This window comes from Oncorhynchus nerka, linkage group LG24 (genome assembly GCF_034236695.1).
Source record: "Oncorhynchus nerka isolate Pitt River linkage group LG24, Oner_Uvic_2.0, whole genome shotgun sequence".
NCBI classification, from domain to species: domain Eukaryota; kingdom Metazoa; phylum Chordata; class Actinopteri; order Salmoniformes; family Salmonidae; genus Oncorhynchus; species Oncorhynchus nerka.
Genome location: NC_088419.1, coordinates 63,824,902 through 63,848,410, shown reverse-complemented (window position 1 = coordinate 63,848,410; position 23,509 = coordinate 63,824,902). Strand labels below are relative to the sequence as shown.

The 23,509-nt window shown below is 45.7% G+C and overlaps 1 protein-coding gene across 2 annotated transcripts in view; it reads right to left on the bottom strand.

Moving 5' to 3' along the window:
• LOC115108417 (formin-binding protein 1-like) overlaps nt 1–23,509 on the bottom strand; it is a 48,211-nt gene that overhangs the window by 11,716 nt on the left and 12,986 nt on the right. For both annotated transcript variants that reach the window (XM_029632705.2, XM_065009051.1), the window contains exons 2-9: nt 9,345–9,460; nt 6,297–6,347; nt 2,436–2,583; nt 2,212–2,274; nt 1,384–1,488; nt 1,137–1,265; nt 848–994; nt 122–331 (exon numbers count right to left, since the gene is read on the bottom strand). In XM_029632705.2, the coding sequence (XP_029488565.2) occupies nt 122–331; nt 848–994; nt 1,137–1,265; nt 1,384–1,488; nt 2,212–2,274; nt 2,436–2,583; nt 6,297–6,347; nt 9,345–9,460 (969 nt within the window). The remainder of the gene's footprint in view (nt 1–121; nt 332–847; nt 995–1,136; nt 1,266–1,383; nt 1,489–2,211; nt 2,275–2,435; nt 2,584–6,296; nt 6,348–9,344; nt 9,461–23,509) is intronic.

Below are 23,509 nucleotides of genomic sequence, written 5' to 3'. Positions count from 1 at the left end.
GTTGTATAAACCTACCAGTGCACTCTGTTATGACAGAAAAACATAGAAAGATAAATACAAGTTATTTAACACTGATACAATGAGAGAATGTGTTAGTATTAAGTGATGACAGATCTCTCACCTTCGGCTTTTTCCCAAAGAGCCACAGTTTGTTCTTGGCTGTTTTGCTGATGGAGTGTTTGGGGTCTGGCTTGACCCCCCCCTCATTCTTGGGGGTGCTGATGGTGTTGTCGGAGCCCGTCCGGGAGAGGTTCTGACTGTAGTCCTCAAACGGGTAGTCCCCCGGAGGCTCAAAGCCTGACTTAAACGACTCCACTACAATCGCTGAGTCCTGTAAGAAAGAAAGAAAGCAAGAGAGAAAGAATGCTAGTGAACATTAAACATTACCAACTGACATTTCTTTAAAATGATGTTTTGTGGGATATCATGACAGCAGTGTACTCCACAGCCCAGCCCCTGGTAGAAACCACACGTTGAGTGCATAAATAAGAATCAAATGAAAACATGTCACACAGAGTGGGGAGCAGCTCTGCTCAGCTGCCTCCAGCAGCAGCAACCGCCTGTAGGCCTGTGGGTGGGGAGGAGAGAGGAGACTGCCAGTACCAGTCATGCCACACAAACACTGGTGGAGGCTGAGGCCGGCTTTAATAGAGCCCAGGGAGCAATTGCCTCACCGCTGGCCTGGCTGCTGGGTGGATGACTAACTACTGGTCCTGGTCCTGCTCCACCCATGCCACGTGCTGCCTCCGCTCCGTGCACTGTGGTAAAGGATAGTCTGGTGTACACCCTACCTCAAACTATAGGGCACAATGCTATATAATGCAGGTGTACCATCCTCCAGACCCACCTTGCGTTGGTCCACAGCCTTGGCCGCAGTCACCATACCCTCCAGACACTTGGAGATAATGGGGACGACTCTGCGCTCCACGTCGGCAAAGCTCCGGTACGTCTCTCCCAGCTTCACTGTCCGCCTCTCGTCCATGTCCTGCAGGTTCTGGAGAGGTCGGAAAACACACAATGATCTCTGACCTTCTGGTTTCCTGTTAGGCAATCAAAGCTCAGATTTCCATCTGTCAGGCCAATAGGGGACAAGAGAGAAGTTGAAGCCGGGAGAAGAATGGCTGACTGTGGCTTACCTTGAATATCTGTGGAATGGCCACGTTGAAATGTTTCCACTGTTCCCCGTTAAAGTTCTGCAGCTGAGCAGCGTACTCGTTCTTACTCTCGTCTGCCGAGTGTGTTCGCAGGTACAACTGGGACTTTGCCTGCAGTGGACAAGAGGGAGAATTCAGGACCACTCAATATAGACAGCAAATCCCAACCTCTGAGGTATATGAGTGTAGGTAGTGTACATGTCATGTCTCAAGCCAGGTCAGGACTTACCTTTTCTACCTCTGACTTGGTGGCGTTGATGTCGTTGTCTAACCGGTCGTAGCTGATCTGTGACTTCTCTGCCTCCTTGCACTCCCGCTCAAACTTTTTCTTGCTCTAAGAAAGTCAAATGGGAGATTGAGATTACTAGTCAAGACCTGTTGACCTCATCTCAAAACCCGAGAGTCAATCCGGCAACCCTGTCCCATTTCTACAGGCCATAGATGGGAGAGCAAAACACTTATCATGCCAGGGTATTAGCAAGATAACTTTGAGAGAGAATGAGAGAGAGAGATCCATGCTGTGAGCCCCTTAGATAGCAGTGGTTAAACAGGCAGCAGTGATAACTAAAAAACTAAAAATAAATATATCCTTTCTTCCTGCCAGAACATCTGTGTTGCATTACGTGACAAAGGGGAATACCTAAGGCATTACAACACTGCCATTCTCAATCTGAGACTCAGCTGTAGCTGGCTGCAATTATACAAGCCCTAAAAGCTGCAAAGATGATCGAGCCTCGGAGACGGAAAAGGCCTGAAATGCAGGAATGCTCCTCTCGTCAGTGTGTGTGTGTGTCCACTTGCTTTTTTATGCATGTCTCTTCCTGTGTGTGTGTGTGTGTGTGTGTACTATTTGAAATGTGTGCGAGTGTGTGCGCGCTCTGTAGGTAAGTGGAAATCCTCTAGGCCCTCTCTTGCATGCAGCCCAGCAGGACTAGGCGTCTGGCAGTCGGCAGAGGGGAGCAGGTCCCTGCTGGAGGTGTCACACCCTCCTTTCCCTGTCCCCTTTGTGCCTTGTGCCACCGTGGCCCTTCCTCCCTCTATCCCTCCCTTCTCTCACATTGTCCATCTGTTTCCAACACTGGTCCAGATACTGCTGGGCCTTCCTGCCCTCCTGGAGGTGCTGTGGAGTCAAAAAAGACAAACAAACAACTCAACAAAGGAGGATCTCAATAAACACATTTATAATGCACTCACTACAGTGTAAACAAAATAACCAAACTGTACATAATGAAGGCATGTTCTACCAGGGAGTAGTGTACGACTACTAGCAAAGCCACTCACCTGTTTCCTCTCTGACTTGAGGTCCTGTGAATACCTCATCAGCTCTCCGTACACCTTGTGTCCCATCTCCTCGGCCACCACCTCCCTCTGCCCCGCGTAGTCATTCAGCTCGTTCAGGATGGAGTAGAATGACACGCACGACGAGAACCTGAACACAAAGGACAGGTCAGGGTACTCAACACTTCATCTAAGCATGTATACTGGCCTCGGCCCTAGGGTACAGAAAACCAGGGTATTAGCAAGATAACTTTATTAGGATAGAATGAGAGAGAGAGATCCATGCTGTAAACCCCTTAGATAGCAGTGGTTAAGGCCACATCTACAATATGGGTCGAGTCTGGATTTAGGCTCGGAGTGTACCACACAGACAGAGGAGGACGCCTAGTGGGAGCTGGAAATCCAATAACACTGGCCTCGGTGTCGAGATTGACAACAAGCCCACCTCCGCCTTAAGGACGTTACCATCTCACTTTATTAGAATTCTCCCAAGCCTCCATCCCCCACACACATCCACAGAGGAAGGACCACAGAAGGCACTGTGACATATGTTATGTATCCCTTAGAGGGCCCCAGGAGCCCCACTCCCTCCCTCCAACGCTCCTCTCCCTGTCCTGTTATAGCACCAGTGTTAGGAGTTAGGACACAGGGACAAATGATGCAGGGATAATGTAATTCATTAGGGGAATGGTTTCAGAGAATTCAGAGGGTGTTGTCCCAACCATGGCCTGTCCTAAATATGTCCACTGTAAATATCAGTGCTGTTAGGCTGAGCCTAAATGCAGCTCTCTGTCTCTCAATTCAAGGGCTTTATTGGCATGGGAAACACATGTCAAGTACAAAAGGGAAAATAAATAAACATAAGATGTATGTGTTCTTCACTGGTTGCCCTTTTCTAGTGGTAACAGGTCACACATCTTGCTGCTGTGATGGCACACAGGTGGTATTTCACCCAATAGATATGGTAGTTTTTTTTTTTTCAAATTATTTGTGGATCTGTGTAATCCGAGGGAAATATGTGTCTCTAATATGGTCATACATTTGGCAGGAGGTTAGGAAGTGTAGCTCAGTTTCGACCTCATTTTGTGGGCATTGAGCAAGTTGCCCATCTTCTCTTGAGTCAGGTCTGCCTACAGCGGCCTCTCTCAATAGCAAGGCTATGCTCAAGAGTCTGTACATAGTCAATGTTTTCCTTACGTTTGGGTCAGTGACAGTGGTCAGGTATTCTGCCACTGTGTACTCTCTGTTTAGGGCCAAACAGCATGCTAGTTCTCAGTTTTTTGTCAATTCTTTCCAATGTGTCAAGTAATCATTTTTTTGTTTTCTCATGATTTGGTTGGGTCTAATTATGTTATTGTCCTGGGGCTCTGTGTGGTCTATTTGCGTTCGTGAACAGAGCACCAGGACCAGCTTGCTTAGGGGGCTCTTCTCCAGGTTAATTTCTCTGTAGGTGATGGCTTTGTTATGGAATCAAGTCCTTTTAGGAGGTTGTAGAATTCAAAAGCTCATTTCTGGATTTTGATAATTAGCGGATATCGGCCTAATTCTGCTCTGCATGCATTATTTGGTGTTTTATGTTGTACACAGAGGATATTTTTGCAGAATTCTGCATGCAGTCTCAATTGTATTTTTAGATCCAGATCATAATTGGTATGTCTAATTTTATGTTGCTTTTGATGGCATAGGAGGCCCTTCTTGCCTTTGTTCACAGCTTTGTGGAAGTTACCTGTGGCGCTGATGTTTAGGCCGAAGGTATGTATAGTTTGTGTGCACTAGGGCAACGGTGTCTAGATATCATTTGTAATCGTGGTCCTGGCAACTGGACCTTTTTTTGGAACACCATTATTTTTGTCTTACTGAGATTCACTGTCAGGGCCCAGGTCTGACAGAATCTGTGCAGAAAATGTAAGTGCTTCTGTAGGCCCTCCTTGGTTGAGGACAGAAGCACAAGATCATCAGCAAACAGTAGACATTTGACTTCAGATTCTTGTAGGGTGTGGCCAGGTGCTGCAGAATGTTCTAGTGCCCTCGCCAATTCGTTGATATACAGTGGGGCAAAAACGTATTTAGTCAGCCACCAATTGTGCAAGTTCTCTACTTATTTTCCACCATAATTTGAAAATAAATTCATTAAAAATCCTACAATGTGATTTTCTGGATTTTTTCTCTCTCATTTTGTCTGTCAGTTGAAGTGTACCTATGATGAAAATTACAGGCCTCTCATCTTTTTAAGTGGGAGAACTTGCACAATTGGTGGCTGACTAAATACTTTTTTGCCCCACTGTATATGTTGAAGAGGGTTTGGGCTTAAGCTGCATCCCTGTCTCATCCCCCGGCGCTGTGGAAAGAAACATGTGTTTTTTTGCCAATTTTGACCTCACACTTGTTGTTTGTGTACATGGGTTTTATAATGGTCGTATGTTTTTCCCCAAACACCACTTTCCATCAATTTGTATAGCAGACCCTCATGCCAAATTGAGTTGAAAGCTTTTTTGAAATCAACAAAGCATGAGAAGACTTTGTTTTGATTTGCTTGTTTGTCAATTACGGTGTGCAGGGTGAATACGTGGTCTGTCGTACAGTAATTTTGTAAATAGCCAATTTGATATTTGCTCAGTACATTGTTTTCGCTGAGGGAATGTACAAGTCCGCTGTTAATGATAATGCAGAGCATTTCCCAAAGGTTGCTGTTGACGCATATCCCCCCGGTAGATCTTGGGGTCAAATGTGTCAACCCTTTTGTGGATTGGGGTGATCAGTCCTTGGTTCCAAATATTGTGGAAGATGCCAGAGCTGAGTATTATGTTAAACTCTAAGTATGGCCAAATTGGAATTTGTGGTCTGTATAATTTTATCATTTCATTTAGGATACTATCAACTCCACAGGCCTATTTGGGTTGGAGGGTTTGTATTTTGTCCTGTAGTTCATTCAAGAATCCAGTGGGTTCTGGTAGTCATTAATAGTTGATTCTAAGATTTATATTTGAGCCTGAATATGTTTTTGCTGTTTGTTCTTGGTTAAAGAGCTAAACATATTGGAGAAGTGGTTTATCCATACATCTGTTTTGAATAGATAACTCGAAACAAACAACACAGGGTTTTCCCAGAAGTGGTAAGATTCTATGGATTCGTATTACATTGAGCTGATTTCCGTGCTGTTCCTTCTTTTTCCATAGTGTATTTCTGCATTGTTTTAGTGATTCACCATAGTGAAGGCGTCAGCTTAGGTTCTGGGTCTCTATGTTTTTGGTTGGATAGGTTTCTCAATTTCTTTCTGCATTCTTCATCAAATCATGGTCATGGTTGTTAATTTTCTTAGGTTGTCAGCTTTAAATTTGATAAGGAAGCCGAGAGGTCAAACATAACGTTTAGATTTTCTACTGTCAAGTTTACACCTTTCACTATTTACAGTGTAACCTTTTGTCCAGGAAATTGTCTAGAAGGGATTGAATTTGTTGATGCCTGATTGTTTTTTGGTAGATTTCCACACCATTTACATGCCATCTTCTGCATTTTTTTTTTTACATCATTAAATTCCTTTGGCTTTGATGCCTCGTGAATGTGCATTGCTCTGTTCAAGTAAAGTGTGATTTTGCTGTGATATGATATGATAGGGGTCAGTGGACCGTGGAGTGGCCAAGCACTATGACCGTACCTCAGAGCCAGATATCCTACACAGCTGTAGGACTCTCCCGAACTCTCTTACTCGATTCTATGGAAGCAATTAAATGTTTAAAAGTGCTGGGTTGTCATGGCAGCCCGTGTTTGTTGGCGACATGGCTAGTGGGAAGGCCCTGTGTGTGGTGTAAAGCTGAATCCACTCACAGGTTAACTATTTAATGAAACTGGGTCTACTCTACTCACCTAGGTTCATCGTCTTTGGAGCGTTTGGGACAGTACTTCTTCACCAGGTTCCTGTGAGGTGAGAGGAGACAGCCGTTCGGAGACTGAGATTAGATAGCCCAGTTAATTTCCGTCAGTCAGATTCTCCACTGAGACAGAGAAACTAGATAAAGTAGGTCAGACACACACAGCTAAACTGGCACATTGTGATATTCCTGCAAACGCAGGAGGAGCAACACAAAGAAATGGTTCTCTTTGATAAAGTAGTCCCTCTGGAGAGATGCTCCTGTAGTAGTGTTATGCTGTGGTGCTCTTCAGGCATGCAGTACATGCAACGCTCTGGCTCCAATCGCTCTTCAGGGATGAATGGAGGAGGAATCCAGAGAGGTTTTCAGACGCGTCTGTCCCCCTCCCAGTCTCCACTGAACCAGCACTCTGTTTCCCCTGTCCTGGGGAGCAGGGGACCAGGGGAGTAGCTCCCCACACACAGACTGAGAAACATCAGCCTGGTCTGGTGCCTTTCCATGAATTACACAGAACAATACAGTCGCTAGTAAAAGTCTACACACCCCTTGCACATTTTGCTACCTTAAAAAGGCCCAGTGCAGTCAAAAACACGATTTCTCTATGTTTACATACATTTCCACACTGAGGTTGGAATAATAATGTGAAATTGTGAAAATTATGATAGTGCCCTTTTAGTGTAAGAGCAGTTTGAGAAGACCACCTGAAATGTCAGTCTGTTTTGGTGGATGGAGTTTTGGTCTTCCATGGTGACATCACCATTCAGTAAATTAACAAATCAATAAGAAAGTGTTCCGAACCTCTCTGCCAATAAGAGCTCATTTTCTGTTTTCCCCTCCCCACTCAGAACACTCCCAGACAGTCTTGCTTGAAAAATTGCTCTGTTTGTTTTTGATCGTTTTAATTGAAAACAATCACAGAGAGGAACTTAATTGTTCCCCAGAAATTAGATTCTTTTTCCTACCGATCTACACAATCTACTTCCCATTTTCAAAGTGGGAGAAAAGTTATAGAAAATGTTGCAAATTAATAACAAATAAAAAACAAATGTCTTCATTGTGCATCAGTCTTCACACCCCAGAGTTAATACTTGGTGGAGCACCTTTGGCAGCCATTACAGCTGTGAATCGTTTTTAATAAGATGAACAACATTTATCAAAAAATATAAATAAATAATTCGCCTTTTGTATTTAATTTTAAGGCAGCAAAATGTGAAGACTGTGCAAGGGCTGTGTAGACTTTCACTAGGCACTGTACCTGAACAGAGTGACTGTCCAGGGAGTCAGGGAGAAATTCCCCAACAGAAATGGTAGGGCGATAACGAGTAGAAAAGACTCGTTCCACTCACCGTGTGTAGCCCTATCAGCATGCTATGCACATGTTTAAAGAATGCATAACGGAGAAATCAGGAGCTCCTCGTTTTCAGCCCATAATTCATAGCTGGTTAAATTATTCACTGGGTTACACGTACTTCGTGTGCAAACCTCTCGTTAGGAGCTGTGACTAAACATCCCCAGTTTAATAGGTTGGTCATCATTCACACACACGAAAAACATATTTCGCACATCTTCCAAAACAATATGATTTCAAGTCAAAATAATCTGAACCAAACCAAAACTCTTAAAACAGTACCCTAGGGGATTTCCTTCTTCAATAAAATGTCATACTCCAGCGCAGCAGGGGTCTAGTTTCTGATGGTCTGGGGGTCCTGGTGCTTGTCTTACTGAGCGGCTACAGTAGGTGGCTCATGACATGCTAAGGAGACTTGGTCAGCGGCAGTGTTGTATCTAGGCAACACCTCAAAGCGATGTGTGTGTGTGGGGGGGGGGGGGGGGGGTAAAGCCTCCAGGGGGTTGCAGAGGCCACAGCAGGAGCCCCTCTACATTAACGTCCCACATGCCAGGCAGCAGTGATGACATAGCTTCAGGGGAATGAGGAGGAACACACCAACACACAGCCAGATGGTGTAGCACGGATGCTGGGAAATACTAGGAATAATATTCAATTCCCTTGTGCATTGACAGCACATTGGGACAGCACACTGCTGAGATGTTGTAGTTTCTAAACCTTACTAACAGAGATAGTCACGGCAGGATGCCTTTTAATGTGGGATAGAATGTTAGCGTTTATGGCATCTGATATGGGATGTGGTACCAGTTACTCACAAGTACAACATACATGAAACTAAACGTGTCAGCATTGACACATTTTTTTCCAAATGGCTTTTCTTCTGGAAAACAAACCAGCCTAATAAAAGTGACCACGTGAGAGGGAAGGAGACAGAGTCATACTCTCTCAGTCGTGGCAGTAGCTCAGAGTAGAGGGGACGATTAAGCAGGAAACAGAGGCATGAAGTTTAACCACAGCATGCCATGGTGACATCATGAGCCATGTGTGTGTGGGGGGGCAGGTTCAGTGAGTGGTCACCTATGGTTTACTAACCAGAGCCTACATCTGCCTATTCCCAGCATACATTTTGTTAAACCAGTGGTCTCACTCTGATCCAAGAACTGGTAGAATCGTCGTCGTTTTAGAAGTCCTTGGTTTGCTCATTTGTAGATTTGCTCCAAAAGATTACACATGGATGTCAGGCAGGATACAGAGTTGAGTAATCCAATTGCATATAGATCTGTAGACCTACTCCTCTACTGTCTAGAGACTGTCCAGGAGCCACCTCCTAGAAATCCATTTGTTCTGTGGCTAATCCTATTATATTGATTTGTGGCCTACCAAAATCAATTCATGGCAGCACAAGCATGTCTGATTGGGTGAGTTGCGCCTATTGTTCAGACAGAGTGGTCGTACTGATGTTCTCAGATATTCATTAAAACAGATCCAATCACATCATTTCATAATGATGTTTCATTATCTTTGATATAACATGAAGGTTAATATACAGAACTACTAATGTCTAATATGCATGTATAACACAGAATAGGCGTACTCGTCAATTCATTATTCAGTGTACGCAACACACCTCAAAACAGTTCCATGGAATTGAAAGATTAAAACCAGTGGGCCAGGGAGTTTGAATAGGGTTTTTACCTCAACTGTTTTGCATATGTCTGTTCGATCTCCAGCCTTTCCTTGACAAACTTTGAATACCTCTCTAGGAAGTCAATCCCCCATTGAGTATGCTTGTCAAGGTTTTCAAACTGGTCCTGAGAAAGAGATGGAGAGAAGAGGGAGGTTAGGGTTGGAGGGAGACAGACCGACCGTGTGAGCTCTTAGTGACATGCACATGACAGACTGAATTAAATGATCCATGAATGAGAACCAGTCATATTACATGGGATAACAAACATATGTTGAGTCACTACTTTATCGCTGAGTGTCGGGCTTTATTTCATCGACTGAAAGGAAAGCTACGCAGACACGGCGCAGAACCAGCTACACCTTGTCTCTAGATATGGGGGGGGGGGGAGTGATATCACATATCGGGATATTATTTTGGACGATATATTGTATCCTTTTGACAATGTCAAAATATTATTTGTGTGCCAATTGGCTGTACATGCAACAAAACACCAGTATTTTTCCTTCGTAGCTTGGAAGCTCTGGAACATTGAATCGCGACATATAAATCGGTACCAAAGTAATGTGATAACATCGTATCGTCAGGTCCCTGGAAATTCCTGCCCTACTTGTCTATAGAGTAAAGGCAGAACAGGCCTTACTGTATATTTTGGATGGATGATAGCCTGATTTAAATATCCAGAGAAGGTCAATGTTGTATCTTTCCAAGAGATCCATTTTAACAGAAAGGGAAATGTTTAAAACACACAAGAGTCTATACAGCTGACAGCACATACTTTCAGCTGCCTGTCCTCATGTTACTCTCTTCACTGTTAGCCTATGCAGTAGGCACTGTGCACATTCTGCACAGCCACACAGCGGAGGCGATCCCCATTAATTGAAGGCTTACTTGGAACAAGTCAACATCTAACCTACATGATATCAGTAGCCAGTCTGAGTCTATAGAGGAGGCTTAGAGGATGGATTAAAAATGGTGTGATCTCATTTATGACCATTGACATTCCTGTTCCCTATTCTGACTGATACGGACTCAATTTCATTCACACCACTGGTCTTCTCCTCTCCGCTTTGATGTCTGAGCTGCTGCTGACCGACAGAGACGGGATAGTGATGATTAGATCATTCTGTGCCACTGGACTCTCCCTCTGAAGCCAGCTTGGCTCTACGACAGTCTGGCACCACCAGCCAGAGAGACTAGCATACATTTTCCATACTTCAGCCCTGACGTTCAGGCCAAAAGGCCAAGCGTCAGATTAAGTCCAACTAAGGTGAAGAGAAACAGATTGTACAGTCCAGCTAAGTGTAGGAGGGAACAGTGGAGCTGGGCTATACCAAAGTCAGTCAGACGATTTCACCTCAGCGGTCACGCTTACCTTCCTACTTCAGAGACTGTCTGCAGGCTCAAAATGGATAGAAACTGTCAGGATCACCACCAGCACAGAACTATACACAGTCCAGCCCTGAGCCTGATGAGGTGAGTCACTCTCTCATGCTGTGTTCTGGGATACAGAGGGAAAGAGAGAGGGGGATGGATTCCAGTTCCACCCTGTCTGCTCCTCTCTCCCCCCCTGTCTGCTCCTCTCTCCCCCCCTGTCTGCTCCTCTCTCCCCCCCTGTCTGCTCCTCTCTCTCCCCCTGTCTGCTCCTCTCTCTCCCCCTGTGCTCCTCTCTCCCCCCCGTCTGCTCCTCTCCGCCCCCCCCCGTCTGATCCTCTCCCCCCCCCCCCCTGTCTGCTCCTCCCTCCCCCCCGTCTGCTCCTCTCTCCCCCCCTGTCTGCTCCTCTCTCCCCCCTGTCTGCTCCTCCCCCCCTGTCTGCTCCTCTCCCCCCTGTCTGCTCCTCTCCCCCTCCCCTCTGTCTGCTCCTCTCTCCCCCCTGTCTGCTCCCTCCCCCTGTCTGCTCCTCTCCCCCCTGTCTGCTCCTCTCCCCCTGTCTGCTCCTCTCCCCCTGTCTGCTCCTCTCCCCCCCCTGTCTGCTCCTCTCCCCCTGTCTGCTCCTCTCCCCCCCTGTCTGAGCTGTACTGGAGGAGAGGGAGAAAGGGAGAGAAAAGGTGAAAAGTAGAGCGAGGGGGGAAGTGAAGTCTCTTCTCTCCCATGGCTTGTGCCCTGCCTGGGAGCGAGGCAGTGTTTAGGCTTGGCTTAGGACGTAGACAGACCCAGAGGGGCTGACTGGTGGACTCCAGCCAACACACTTCCTCTGCGAGAGAACAATACCCAGGCCGTCCCCATGGACGCCTCCTCACTGGCGCTTCACACAGACTCAGTCCATACGCATACAGGGAGGGAGGGAGGGGAGAGAGAGAAAGAGAGCGAGCTAGTCAATTCCACAGGCCTGTTATACCATACATGAAACCCATTCTCAGAAAATGTGCACACAGATCATGGGCTAATACTAAGATCAACAACGGATACTGAATCGACAACCTTCCAGAAGTACATCCCTGCGATTGGGCAAAGCGTGCCAAATGAGATACGCAAGAGAGAACATATATACACAACTGTTTTACACCAAGACACACAGAGAGAGAGAGAGAGAGAAGTAAGAACAGACTGACTGTGACCAGGTCTGCCTGAGCCCTAGCTGCTCGTCTGATTAAAGCTCTATCGGTCTCACAGCTTAGTGGACTCAGCCGTCGGCATGGAAATAATTTCTCCTCCAATAAAATGGCTTCCTTGCGGAATGACTCAGCAGCTTCTGCATTTCCATGACCATTTCAGGCCCCTCCAGCTTCAATGTTCAGCACATGTCAGGGTCCCCACACTCGTGAAAGTCTAGCGGGGGTGGAGAACAGAGAGAAAGAGAAGAGAGAGGGAGAGCGCCCTTATGCCTCCAATAAAGATAAGAACCAATGCTTCTCACTTCTGCTTTACGGTCTTTGGGTCTTCCCACACAGTAAACCAACGGAGCACTCCTTCAGCGGAGTTAATGATTGTTGACATGTAAACGGCAGGAATAAAGCCGGGTCCCTTCTTCCATCACCGTCAGCAGGAAAACCAACTGGTCCTCACCCTCTGATACCATCCTAACCCAAACAGGTGGTTTAGATCGTTCTTTTGGATTATTATGATCCCATCCCTCCAAATGGAAATAAATACTGAAGAATTCATAAAACTATAGGAGACAGAGTTAGTTGGTGTGTGTCCGACATCTGTCATACAGACACGCAGCAGAAACACATGACACCCACCGGTCTAAAAAATAAAAAAAATACAAAATCAGGCAGACAACCACCACATGGTTTGTGCCAAGACAGCAACACGAGAGGCAAGGTATTTACAGTGTGAAGGAAGGATGAGGAGGAAATGGGAGGAAAACCACAACACCTCAATGGACTGAGCGCAGCAACCCACAGTGACTACTATGATGACGACGGGTAAGAACCTTGCAATAGCACTGAATCAGACCCAGGGAGGAGGGGGGCTTGTGGTGAAAAAGGAAGAATTGGGTCCATAAAATGAAAAGATGTGTTGTTACAGCAGGGCCTGTTTCACATTGCAAACTCCATGTACGACTCCCTGTGAATTTAACCTCATTCCTTGGTGCTGGTTCTCTTCTGAGACTAGCCATGACGACAACTGATGTTTTTACTAACACTAGCGCATTCTCACATGGTTCTCCTTGCGGAGCTGCATGAGGAGGCCTAATGGGTGTTTTCACTAACACAAGGCAGTTTCAGCTCATCAGTGGGCCTGGGAGTGGAGCCTCCTATCCTCAGAGGACAGCCTGCGATTTCATTATGCGCTCGCTGTTTAATCTCAAAGTGATAGCGTTCTCTTGGCCATGAACTGCTATATATTGTTGTTCCTCACTTTTGAGTGTTGTGATGATACAGGTTACTGTTGCCATCGAAGTGCAGAATACTATTACTGATTAACTCAACAACCAACTGCATAGCTGACAAATGGTGCTTGATAGGAGAGGAATTCTGCAGAAAATAGATATTCTGAGGCTCTAGTAAGGCTCTAATAAGAGGTGAGTGGCTCTGTAACCATGCAAAGCTCTGCGTGCCGATGAGGGTACAACAAAAGATCTGTGTTATGTTTACCGCCTCCTACAGTCTACAACCCAAAGTAGGCCTAGACATCCAATCTCTGGGATACGGATGATATGATCTGGAGCATCAAGGGTCGGCATCAGTTTCTTTCATTCCACTGCCGAGGATGTGAACAACACCCCCCATGCCCCAGCAGGTTTCCTTGTGGGCAGGAGCAGATGTTCAAGTCTGTATCGGTGTCTTTCTGTCCTATCTGCCTTACGTCAGCTTTCCTCCATCGCTCAATACTCATGAATAAGTAACTCCATGAGCTCCTCATCCCAGCCTCGGCCTGCTCCTCCTCTCTGGCTCGCCACAGCCATGACAGACGGAACAGCACACAGTAGCACAGTACAATGCAGCACAAAGAGTCACAGTGCAGTGCAATACCGGCCAGTTAGAAGGGATTCAGAGCTCACCTTTCAGTAACCAGACCTTCACACAGCAGTCTGTCATAACTGGGATACCTCTATGGAAAAGCCTGAGGAGGAACAGTAATATGTAGGCCAGAGTACAGCCCAACAGACCGTTGGATGTGCCTGGAAGTGCCTTCAAGCCAAGTCTCTCACTCTCAGCAGCTGGACTGACTGACAGGGGAATAGCCTCTGTATTTTGGAAGAGGGGGAAAACTTCTTTATGGCTAGAGATTTGGGTAGAGATTCCCAAGAGGCCAGTTCAGCAGATCAGGTTTCTCTTTTGAGTGTTTCTCCATTTCATTCTCCAAGGTTACTCTTTCCACTGTCTGTGGATGATGTCAGACACACACAGGGCAGCTTGAGACCACTGCTGAGCCTTTTAGCCTACCTGGTCTCCCTTTCACTCACTGTATACCTCAAACAGAGTCCGTTGTTTTTGTGTAGGTCTGAAGGTTGGGTTTCAATATAATTTGTGTAGCTTGGAAACGATCTTCCCATTTACATACAAAAGTATTTTTCCCTCTAGAGAAGATCCCTTGTGTCCCCAGAGTGGGAGACACTGAGCCCAGTTAGCACAGGGGCAGTCTAGTTTCAGTTCTCTTGTGCATAGCCAGTCTTACATTTAATTTCCTCTCATATTTAAAGATACTCAGCAAACATTATGATTTGATGAAATTCAGTAGCCCCATAAGAACACTCCAGCAATGACTTTACTGACCATAAGAAACAATAATCCAACTTTCTCTGAATAAAACAAAAGGGATCATATACGTGGGCACCCCAAACCAGAAGCCACAACCACAGAGGAACACAACGATATCTGGAAAGGCATCCCCCTGGGCCAGAGGAAAACATCCTTACGAAGAATAATGTCAGGATGTGATGTCATTGCTGGAACAATAACATCAGGGACTCCCAAGGTCTCTCTAGGAGCTGTATTATGAGAGTAGCTATTAGCCCCTAGCCTACATGGTGTGACACTCCTAGCACTAGAAATGCTATGTGCATAACATAAATATAATGGAGGGGTTTTATTTGCATACACATGGCTGCAGGGACAATACTCTCATTACACCCTGGCATTCGGGGTCAGTGTCAAAAGAAGGCAGACGTTCCTGGGAGAGTGGGCTTCAGTGTGGGGCAGGGTGGGAAATGTCACAGTGTCTAAAACACTGGCATCACTCTGGAGGGCCTCCAGGCCCTGCCTGCACTGTGTGAGAGTGAGGTGTGGTGTAGTGTGGTGTGACTGTGCGTGCACATGAGTGTATGTGTGTGTGTGTGTATAGTGTGAGTGAGTGTGAGTGTGTGTGTAAACATTGGCTTTAACAACACCCAGATAAGAGGAGATCTGGGTTGAAAAGAGGGAGGAGGTGAAACTATGCAGCCCCCCAATCTTTATTTCATGAATAATGCATGGAGAATACAAGACAAATCAAGGCAGCTTTGCAGAATAATGTAACAGCTCATTTCTTCTAGTAGAACCATGATAAAATGTGTCCATACATTCACAATGGGACACTGGCTAAGATTCTCAAACCAGCTTGTGTTATTTAGGAAAAAAAGAGCTTTAACCTGCATTGGCATTAAAATACTCTGGTTCTGCCACTGAGGCCTCCCCTCCTTTTCCAGCAGAAAAACTGTTAAAAATGTCCCTGTGAGAGAGGGGTAGGGCAAAAAAAATAATACATGATACACTGTACTATAAGAGCTGGCTAGCTACGAAGCTAGTTAACCACATCCTCCCTGCCACCTCTAAAATCACTCAGACCTGCTGTTCTAATGAAGCCCCCAGGGGCCCAGGGACTAGTGTTCCCCTTTGATCCCCAGCCCCACTCAGACAGACCCAAACCCCTGTCCTAATCCAATCTCTACCAGCCAGACCTTTTGATGTGCTGAAAAAATAGAGAAGAGAGAAAGGGAGTGGCAGGGGGGTGAAAAAACAGGCCTTGTATTAAGTTGTCGGGCAGCCTGCAACATTTATGACTCTGGTTAGCCAATCCCTGGTTGTTCTGTGGACAGACAGGAAAAGTTACAGTAGTCCTGGAGGCTGACCGTGTAGAGTGAAGACAGGCAGGCAGAGGCTGCAGCACCATGTAGCTGGTAATCCCATTCCCATGCAGAGACGGGAATTGACTGGATCACATGGGCTGTGCACAGCAGGGGATGAGGGAGAGTGTTAATTAAAACTCACACTTTCAACATGTGATAGAGTAAGGTGAACAGATTAGGGAAAATGAAAATCCGGGTGTTTTTTGGTAGTGTGGGGGGCATGGAACTAAATTGAACTACCCCCGATATTGTCCTTTCAAATACTTATAATGCACACATGGATTTCTTACATGCAAATCAAATTCGATATAACTTTTGATGACTAAAATATCAGCCTTAAATTTATCTTCTGTTGCTTTTTTCTTTCTGAGGGCTGGTCGGCAACGGTCCCTGGAAATCAGGGACTGTCCCGTCACCTTATAATAGAGACGTCATGTCTATGTCATACTGCATTGTCTTAATGTCCTGCACCGTTGGCTCCCTGGCTTCCACCATGGCAATTTATTTTCTAAAGCATTTTAGAAGCAGTTCCCTGTTGGCCTTGTAGCTTGAATGAGTCTGCCTTTGTGATACATGAACCATCCGGAAGGTGCTAGAGAGCAGGAGAGGACTCTGTTCTTTGGATGGAGAGTCAGTGGGCTGTTGATCAAACTAGACCCTGGAGATGAATGAGAATGTGATCATGCGTAGGAGGACTTGGGACAGGAAGAGGCTGTAGGGCCCAGGGACTAACACTACACAATGACTCTATGGTCCTGGCTGGCCTGACCAGGCGTTTCCCACTGGTGCTGCAGGCAGCAGCCCCATGTACTCAGCCTGGGAGGCAAGACTCACTGTCTCCTTTATGACAGAAAGGATCACGAGTTCCAGCCGGATGGCAGTCAGGCAGTCACATGATCACATGTAGAGTGAGAGACGGTACTTTACCCCCCTCTACTCCAGTCTCTGAGGAGGCGTCGGCCTACACCGCTGCCTGTCCGCTCTGAGTGTGTGTCTGTGCCATGGTGATCTCTCGTGGCTTCCCCTGGGGCTGTAGCGTAGTGGACTTGATGTGGCAGACATTAGAGAAGTCTGGCCTGTCCAGGTCTGGTGGACTCTGATTTACTGCCTCTCAGGATTCTTCAGGAGCATCAGAGTTTGCATTCAACTGCCTGAGAACTGGGTCTATTAAGCAGTTCAAGTAGTTTGAGATGTAGCGAATCATGAGACAAGAAAAAGGGAAAGGGGGATACCTAGTCAGTTGTAAAACTGAATGCCTTCAACTGAACGGTATCTTCCACATTGGAATCAGAGAGGTGCGGAGGGCTGCCTAAAAATCGACACCCACGTCATCAGCGCCTGGAGAACACATAAGGCCCATCATCATCATCATCATCTGCTTTCCAGATTATGCCTACTGTATGTATACAATTCAGAAGCATGAGAATTGTATATTATTTCATATTTGCCTGGATTTTGATAAGCAATGAATAGACCTGGATAAATGTGAGTTAATTCATGGGTCATTTGGGACAAAATTATGAGTTAAGTCTGATAGAAACACAATGGCTACTTTGTGCATGACCCTGTGTTTCTGCAACGACTTAAGTGGAATATACACAATCTGACAAGTCAGGAACATTGTGCTGCACTCCATGCCACAGAGGCTAAATGTTTAGCATGCAGAAAAACAACATTGATGGAAAGGAAGTGGCCAATGTCTTTAGTGAGTCATTGGGGGTCAGTGAAATTTGAACCAAGGCACAGCCCTTATGAGTCTGTCTCCTACTACCACCAAGGGCTCCAAGTGGGGCAAGAACAACAGCTTCTTGTCATACTAGTAGTGCCATGGCTAGTTCATATATTTTCATAGCCCAGCCCAGAAACAAAAGACATACTGTGGTGAATTACCAACTTACCCTCATGAAGAGGGGGCCGGGGGGACATAAACTAGGCCCCTGTTGTCTCATCAGAGCACCGGCCCTGCAGCATGTGAGACTGGTATTCATCCAGTAGCACTCTGGTCAAGCGCCAATGTGCAAGACAGATGTGCCATTAATTTTATTTGGCCAATAATTGAAGTGACCTGGCTACACACCAAAATAGTTACTTCTTAGGCACTAATACTAATTCCTTTAACATGACACAGAGCCCTGGAGAGACTCAGCCGGATATTATTCTATATATGGAGAGAGGAAGAACGATATGAAACAGCTCCCAAAGTCATCAGCTAGCATATATTTCTGTGGGAAAGGGGAGGGGTTTTACTCTCTAGCTCCATTTGTGGATTCTGTAAATAAAGACAATACATCTTTACTTTCATACAGACAATGTCTGTGTAAAACCTTTATCTCAGTGACTTGTTTATTGCAAGCCACAATCATAGGGAGTGCTTCAAAAACGTTGAATACGTGTTGTGAAAAGTCTGCCTTGTAAAAATAGCCAATGAAATTGAATGATAAGAGTAAGAACTCACAGTTGTACATTGCCTGCCTTAAGTCAGACAAATAAGGAAAAATCTAGGCTACAATTACTATTTTTCAGAAAGAGAGCAAATGTTCCGATTTTAAGCAGACATCTAATTTTCCTGTTTATGTGATTCTCTCTTGCCTTGTTTGGCTGTTGGCTGGAGAACAGCAGTCTAAGTACAGGGCTGACCCTGGTCTGCCTGACACCATCTGGGCCTGAGCTGGTGAGCTCATCACTGCTCCTGGGCCAGGGAATGACATCTGACAGGGTGGACCCAGCACTGCAGCCAGGCTCCCTGAAGAATCCACTACAACAGCACACTACACACAAACCCATAGGACCGGAAGGAGTGTGTACATCTACATTCAATACACATACGTGCTCACCAGCAGGCAGACGAGTTTGTGTGTGTGTCTGCCTGCTTAACAGTACTGGCCTTTTCCACCTCTAGACAGTAAAAGTACAATGTTTCCGTTGAGTGACCTTGTGACCCCCATGTTGTGTGCCCTGGGCATCCCATTTCCTGTTCTAATAGCGAGCTTGGGAATGCTGTTCCCCCCTCCTCCCTCATCAGCATGTTGACGTCTGGAAGCTAACTTTCACAGGACAGGACACACAGACAAACACATCTACTTTGGGAGAAACCTGAATCAAGGCTCAGAGAGACCTCTTCATTATTTTATTATTTACCTTATTTCAACAGGGAAGTAATATTGAGACTAAAGACTTGAAAATTTGCCATGCACAATACAAAAACATCAATAGGATAGTATAGATAAACAAATATACACAATATAGATATTAAAATACAAAACAGTCAATTAAAACAAACACATTCTTCATGATAAAATCCTCTGTCAGCTGTCTGAATTGCCCGAGGGACACCAAAGCAGCCAATCGAAACGTCTTTTGGAGTTTATTCCAAACACCAGAGTTAACCAACCCTGTGAACAGGTTTGATAACTTGTCATTTTAAAATGTTAAACAGTGAAGTTGGATAAGTGTGAAGCAGGGCTTTGTAAACAAAAAGAGCATAATGATGTACGTGACTTTAAGAGAGGCCCAGACAACCCATTGGTTCAGAATACAGTGATGAGTAATACAACGGTCTCCTGTGATAAAACGAAGGGCGCAATGAGAAACGGCATCCAGGGGTTTAAGAGTAGAGGCAGTTTGATAAATAGCGTCGCCATAATCAAGAACGGGTAGAAAGGTTGACTGCACACATCGGATTCATGCTGACGAGAGGAGCGAGATCAGTTTCTGTTCAAAATCCTACTTTAAATCTTAGCTCCTTAACGAGCTCATTTTGACTTTTTTTAAACGTTAAAAATCATTAACACGGTGTTAATAACAGTCAACCCAACTACCTGTCACCATTAGTACCAGACCACTTCAAAACACAGCCAATCTTCCTGAGGCCATCTATTGTGGTATAGTTTAGGCTGTTACCATGAGACAGGCTGCTGCTTACAGACGCACAGAGATCATATAGCTGTAATTGAACAGAGCCTGACTGAATGGAGTTGTTTTTCATATCACATATATTTCATTACTCTAGAGTTGGCCTGCTACAAAAGGCAGGAAAAACCACTTTCATAGCTTTGCCACATGTCTCTATATTTAGTCCCGGGAAAAAAAACCTGGTCAAGTTTCATAGCAACCCAATCTGCCTCATCGTCTGCTCTGATCCTTCTGCAAAATACACCCCGACCCTGTCACACAAGTCGAGTGGCTTTTTCTGTGGCACCCAGTCAGAAAGAGGAAGCAGGCAAGGCTGGGTGAGGGTGGCCTTTGTCACAAACAATAGCGGCCTGTGGAGTTACAAAGAAGCAAAGGAGATCAGAATATCAGAGCAATATTAGCATTTTAAACACAAACGGAGGATGTTTACGCTACCGGCTCTTCCTGTAAACTAATGCAAATAGATACGGATAAACTATTTGAATACTTGATCTTGTAAGAGACACAGGACTCCACACTGACTTTATTTTAATTTTTTTTTACAAGGAGCATGTGTGTGCCTAAGTTGACAAAAATGTAGGCACACAAAGAAATTTAGGAGGACAATTAAAAATGTTTGAGGTAATAAATCTAGAATCCGTAATTTTTCTAGGCACACTGGTGTTCCCAAATAAAAATTACAGGTCCCACAGCTAAATAATAAGGTGCATCTGCGAGTAAAACGTTCACACTGTTAAGCCTCGAGACAGCTGGTCACAGTTTGTTTCTTTAAAAACAATCAATTCAAATGATTAGTCTATTCATTTCCTGTGCATCAGTATATGATACAGGCTTGATGATAATGTTGTCCTGGCGGTACATGTGCCATCTTGTACCAGCTTCCTTTGAGTTAGCAGGCATCACATGAAGGCTGGCAGAAGGAGCTGTGAGGAGTGGATCGGGAGGCCACCCTGCAGAGAACCACACACGGGCACAGAACCTGGCAGAGACAGAGGAATATAATGGGGCTGAAAGGATTTGACTGCCTACGCGATCAGAGAATTCCCCTACTACTTGAGAGGATGTGACCGTTTAAGACGTTCCTTGTCATACAGCCAAACTGTTTCGATGACACACATTAGGTCCCCGACTCCCTGTTGATATGGTCAGCGCAGTGTGTGACTGTCAACCCATTATGCTGCATATAGGCTATCAAAGCTTTCGTGCATCTTTGTCATTGTGTGTGTATAGACCTTTGAACCCGGGTCTAACTACTTCTATACAGGTATATGTGGTTAGAAAAACAGGCTGAAATAGCCACTCAGTTAGAATGCCGAGGTGGCACAATGTTTGTTTGGCCAAGAGGGCAAGGTGTGGTCAGAGAGCAAACTTATGGGAGACAAAGTCCCCTGCCCGAGATGTAGCCTAAGACCACTTTTTGCGCAACACACACACACAAAGTAGAAAGGGCACCTCCACAGCTGGCTGCTAACCTGTCAGCATTCATCTATCTCAGTCAGCAGAGTCCAGCCAGCATGACTGTAGGGAATACCGAACACCTCCAAGCCTGTCAACACCCTGGCTTGTTAGCACTGTTCTATCTAATCACTCCTAATGCCCAGACACACAGGATGAAAATAGAAAGGCCTGCCATGCCTCAAGGAAGAAGTCAAATCCCAGGTCCAGTGTTGAGGACTTTGATGTGACAACAATGTGGGGATGTTGAAGTGGCTGCTGTTGGGCCATGGTGACTCATTCACTTAATAATACACACATTGACTCGGAGGTGACAGATCGTAAATGAATGTTTAATATCTATACATCATTATATCCTCTTAGTATGAATAGTGTTAGGTTCAAGCTCTGTGTGTATGAGAAGCGTCATTATTTAGTTGACTGCAGGAATGTGCACTCCCAACATCTCAAGGCCTCTCCTGGCTGATAAAAAGTCCTGTGATATGCACGGAGGAGCACAGACAAATCCTGTGTGATGGAAAAGTACATCTTTGTGGAAGGGGGGTTCTCAGGGTGTAAGTGGACACTGTACTGAATGTATGTATTCAGCTGGATCGTCGCTGAGTAAACATTTGAAACTCCACTGAGTTTGAGGTCTTCTGTACGATAAATATGTTTATTCCATTTTGAGATATTGGTCTTCCTATCAGTATCAAAGCACAATCAAGGAACAGCTCCACTCTCTAACAGCCACCTTATTTCCTGCCCCTTCCAAGTGCTCCTTGAACTGTGAGCAAGACAGAGTGAATACATCCTCCTCCTCTCGCAGCCTGCTGGGTGATACACAAAGAAATGGCTGACATGACTAATGGCACACAGTGCAGAGGGTCCCAGTGAGTTCATACTACTACTAAAGCCATTGGCTGCCTTTAAGGATCCCCACCCGTAAAATAGAGGCTCCAAACATCCGCTATGAATTAATCTGTAGCAGCAGGCCGGCTGGGTCTGGGGCAGGAACCAGTTTACTTCCTGACATCCTTTTTCACTTAAGAGAGGGGACAGAGCTCTATAGAGAGAAGAGATAAAATAGGGCTATAGAGAGAGAGAGAGAGAGAGAGAGAGGAGGACAGGGCTGTGGACAGAGAAGTGAGAGAGAGAGAGAGAGAGAGGACAGTGGTGTATGGAGAAGAGAGAAAAGAGGGATGAGAAAAAGGAGGACAGGGCTCTATAAAGAGAAGAGAGAAAGGGGGCTGTTGAGAGAGAGAGAGAGACAGGGCTGTGGTCAGAGAAGTGAGAGAGAAATGGGGAAGAGAGAAAGACAAAGGAGAGGAAGAGAATAGGGGAAGACGGGAAGAGAGAATAGGGGAAGACAGGAAGAGAGAGGGTTGGAGAAACAAAGAGAGAATAGGAGAAGACAGGAAGAGAGAGGGTTGGAGAAACAAAGAGAGAATAGGAGAAGACAGGAAGAGAGAGGGTTGGAGAAACAAAGAGAGAATAGGAGAAGACAGGAAGAGAGAGGGTTGGAGAAACAAAGAGAGAATAGGGGAAGACAGGAAGAGAGAGGGTTGGAGAAACAAAGAGAGAATAGGGGAAGACAGGAAGAGAGAGGGTTGGAGAAACAAAGAGAGAATAGGGGAAGATAGAGGACACTGTCCACATGACACGGGCACTGCCATAATGTAGCACAGCAGGGCCACATCACACGTTCACAACTGTATAGGCTCCTTTAGTTTCCTGGCCAGTTAGAACCCCCATGTGGCAGGAGCCTCAACCTCAGTCCAGCCAGGCTGTTTCCAACTCCTGTCCTGGGGCAGCAGCAGCACTGACAGGCTGACCTCAACCAGAAAACCTGCCCAAGCCACAAACATGAACTACGGGCCACCACAGCTATTCTTATCTGGACCAAAAGGAAACTCTTCTCCCTCTGAGAGTGTATTATGACAGCACATCCATTCTCACTCAGGCTCCCTGCGGAGTGAGCAGCAGGAGAGGAAAGAATGATGAAATGTTTTCAAAGTCAGGATGGGAATGTTTGTATGTTCTGCCGTCCCAGTAAATCATCTGCTGGACGAGGAGTCCAGAGAAGTTCCTGGCCCAGCTTGTTTAGAGGCTGAGGGGGCAGCCGGGCCCGAGAGGGGGGGTAAGCAAATCTGGTGGGCCCTTATATCCCTTCCTAGCTCGATCCAGAGCCTCCTGCCAAACATAATAGATGGTGTTTAATAAAAAGCCAACTAATGTGAACATAAGAAGTCCTCCGGTGCAGTCCAGTACAGCAGCTTGAGTCAGCTGAATGGACCGGAAATGGAAACCTTTCCCTGTGCAATATGACAAGG